Source organism: Austrofundulus limnaeus, unplaced genomic scaffold (genome assembly GCF_001266775.1).
Source record: "Austrofundulus limnaeus strain Quisiro unplaced genomic scaffold, Austrofundulus_limnaeus-1.0 Scaffold2282, whole genome shotgun sequence".
Classification (NCBI taxonomy): Eukaryota; Metazoa; Chordata; class Actinopteri; order Cyprinodontiformes; family Rivulidae; genus Austrofundulus; species Austrofundulus limnaeus.
In genome coordinates, this window is record NW_013954684.1 from 37,617 (window position 1) to 39,968 (window position 2,352).

Genomic DNA, 2,352 nt, shown 5'->3' on the forward strand with positions numbered 1-2,352 from the left:
ACACACACACACACACACACACACACACACACATCTTGCTATCTTTGTGAGGACTTAAACACACAGCGCTCACTGTGTCTCTGCCTTGGTCTGTGCTCGTTTTTTACACCGGGCAAAAATACATTTAAACCAGCTGTTAGCTTTAGATCACAGTTTGAAATGTACATCGAATAGAACCAGCATCACGACTTTTATACTGCGGACAGAACAAACSTGATCTGAGCAGCATCTGGTTCACATGGTGGACGGCTGCGCTCGCTAAAACGTAACAACGAGAATAGGGCTGCCACAAATGATTATTTTTATAATTGATTAATCAATGATTATTTTTTTCGATTAGTTGACTAATCGGATCATATGTTAATTGAATATAAAACATACAGCTTATTGTGCCAGAATGTAGCTGCTTTTATACAACCATTTGTTAGATTTTAGCTATATGCTAACTAAAAATAATTGCTGGGAAGACTAATCGATTAATGGTGGCAGCCCTAAACGAGAATGACCGAGAAGAGTTTTTTATTTTTTATTTTAATCCAGCAGGGAGAACAGTACAGGTGTTCTTCTATGCCTCCTGTGAGCAGTTCTGGCATTTTTTAAAAAGATAAACTACGTGGACATGCTAATTACAGTGCGGCTTCAAAGTGGAAGTAAAACATGGCGGCACTCCTGTCCAGAAAAGAAACTTAAACACAGCTTTTCTCTCTCCTCTCATATTCTGACACAGAGGACAGAAACAGCTAAATTAGACGGTTAAAAACACATTTACAGTTCATAACTCACCCTTGTTGTTGTTAGCACTCGGTCTCACAACATTAGCAGCCGCTCTCTCCCCRAGGGAGGGGGTGGACAYATGYGCCCGCGTGACCCAAAGAACGGATCGGCCGATACAAGGAAAAAACRCAAATATCGGCCAGCCGATGCATCGGTCGACCCCTAATGTATATCCTGTGAGTACTTCCTGAAACTTTTATTAAAGTAGCTCCAGTGGTTTGTGAGATATTTTGCTAACACATGCAGAAGCTTTAATCCATGTTTTGATATTTGTGTTTGCAGCTCAGATACGCAGATACAAATAATAAGCAGATACGTTGTAGTTTTTAACAGTTTTAAAAATGTGTGTGGAGTTACAGAAGTGGGTTTTTAATGGAAGTGTTTTATTTTTAGGTGCTAAAATCTAAAGGTGTCAGATCGGAGCGAGGGGCCGTCCAACCGGGCAGCCAACCGGCCCGCCACCCTCTGAGACCCGATCAGATCGCCCACAACGCGAGCACCAGGAGCCACAAACCCAAACCGAGCCAGACGCACACAGGTTCCCCCGCGGCGAAGAGGAGCGACAACCGCACTCCTAAGAAGTCTTCGTCCTCCCACCTTCCTCTGCCTCAGGAGCAGAAGAACCCCCCCCTGACCTCGAGCAACGTGACGATCGTAGACAGCCCCCCCGACGAAGCCGAACACTTCAAAGACGGCGAAAAGACGTACGCTGGGGCCAAGTTCAGCGAGCCCCCCTCCCCCAGCGTCCTCCCCAAACCCCCCAGCCACTGGGTGGGAGAAGACGAGCCTCAGCAGAGCAACCAGAGCCGAGAAATGACCGTTCACCTGAAGTGTCTGCTCAAAGTTCAGGCTTAMACCACAGCCTGGAGCGTCTGAGTCTGGCTTTATATGAAATCTCATTTAGAATCAGGGACTTAAACACATTTATCCTTCAACACTGCAATACAATGTGTGTTTTTATGCACTGATACAGTTTTTAATCCAACCTGTGTGTGAACACTGAACAGGCTGTTCTGCTGCTTGAGATCTTACAGAAAGAAAGAGTCGTKTGTGTTTTTGTTACTGAATCAGAAAAATTCTGCCGTTTTTTTTCCAGCAGCAACACGGCCACTGTTTGATGTTTACACGATGCAAAGTGATGACATCACTATCGCTTCTGGAAATGCAGCCATGCGTCGGACTTTTTAAACGTCTCCCGTAAAATGTACAGTTAATGTATATTTGTGTATATTTCTTTTTTTTTCTTACTGAAATTCTAGTTTTKTTACTAAGAATTTTCAAAAAACAAAAAAAAGTCCTCTGTGAACTGAAGCACTTTGTTCCGACTCGATGGATTTAAGAGACTTTTCCAACAGATTTGCACTGAAAACGAAGCCAGAGCACTGAACTCCACCAGCCACGTGGACAAACTGCAGCTGACTTCCTGTTCCTGAAGGGGAACTTTGCAGAACGGCTCAGATATAAAACCTATGAAAASACTGAAGGTGTTTGGTCTGAACAGGCTGCTGAAGCCTCTGTGAACTGAGGAGAAAAAGATGTTTGAAAAGCCTCACATAAAGCTGCTGCGAAAAACTACAA

At 44.0% G+C, this 2,352-nt stretch overlaps 1 protein-coding gene across 1 annotated transcript in view; it reads left to right on the plus strand.

Moving 5' to 3' along the window:
* Nucleotides 1-2,352, plus strand: part of LOC106537382 (proline-rich nuclear receptor coactivator 1) — a 7,353-nt gene extending 5,001 nt beyond the window's left edge. The window contains exon 2 of the mRNA XM_014034764.1: nt 1,168-2,352. Coding sequence (XP_013890218.1) covers nt 1,168-1,650 — 483 coding nt within the window. The 3' untranslated portion in view covers nt 1,651-2,352. The remainder of the gene's footprint in view (nt 1-1,167) is intronic.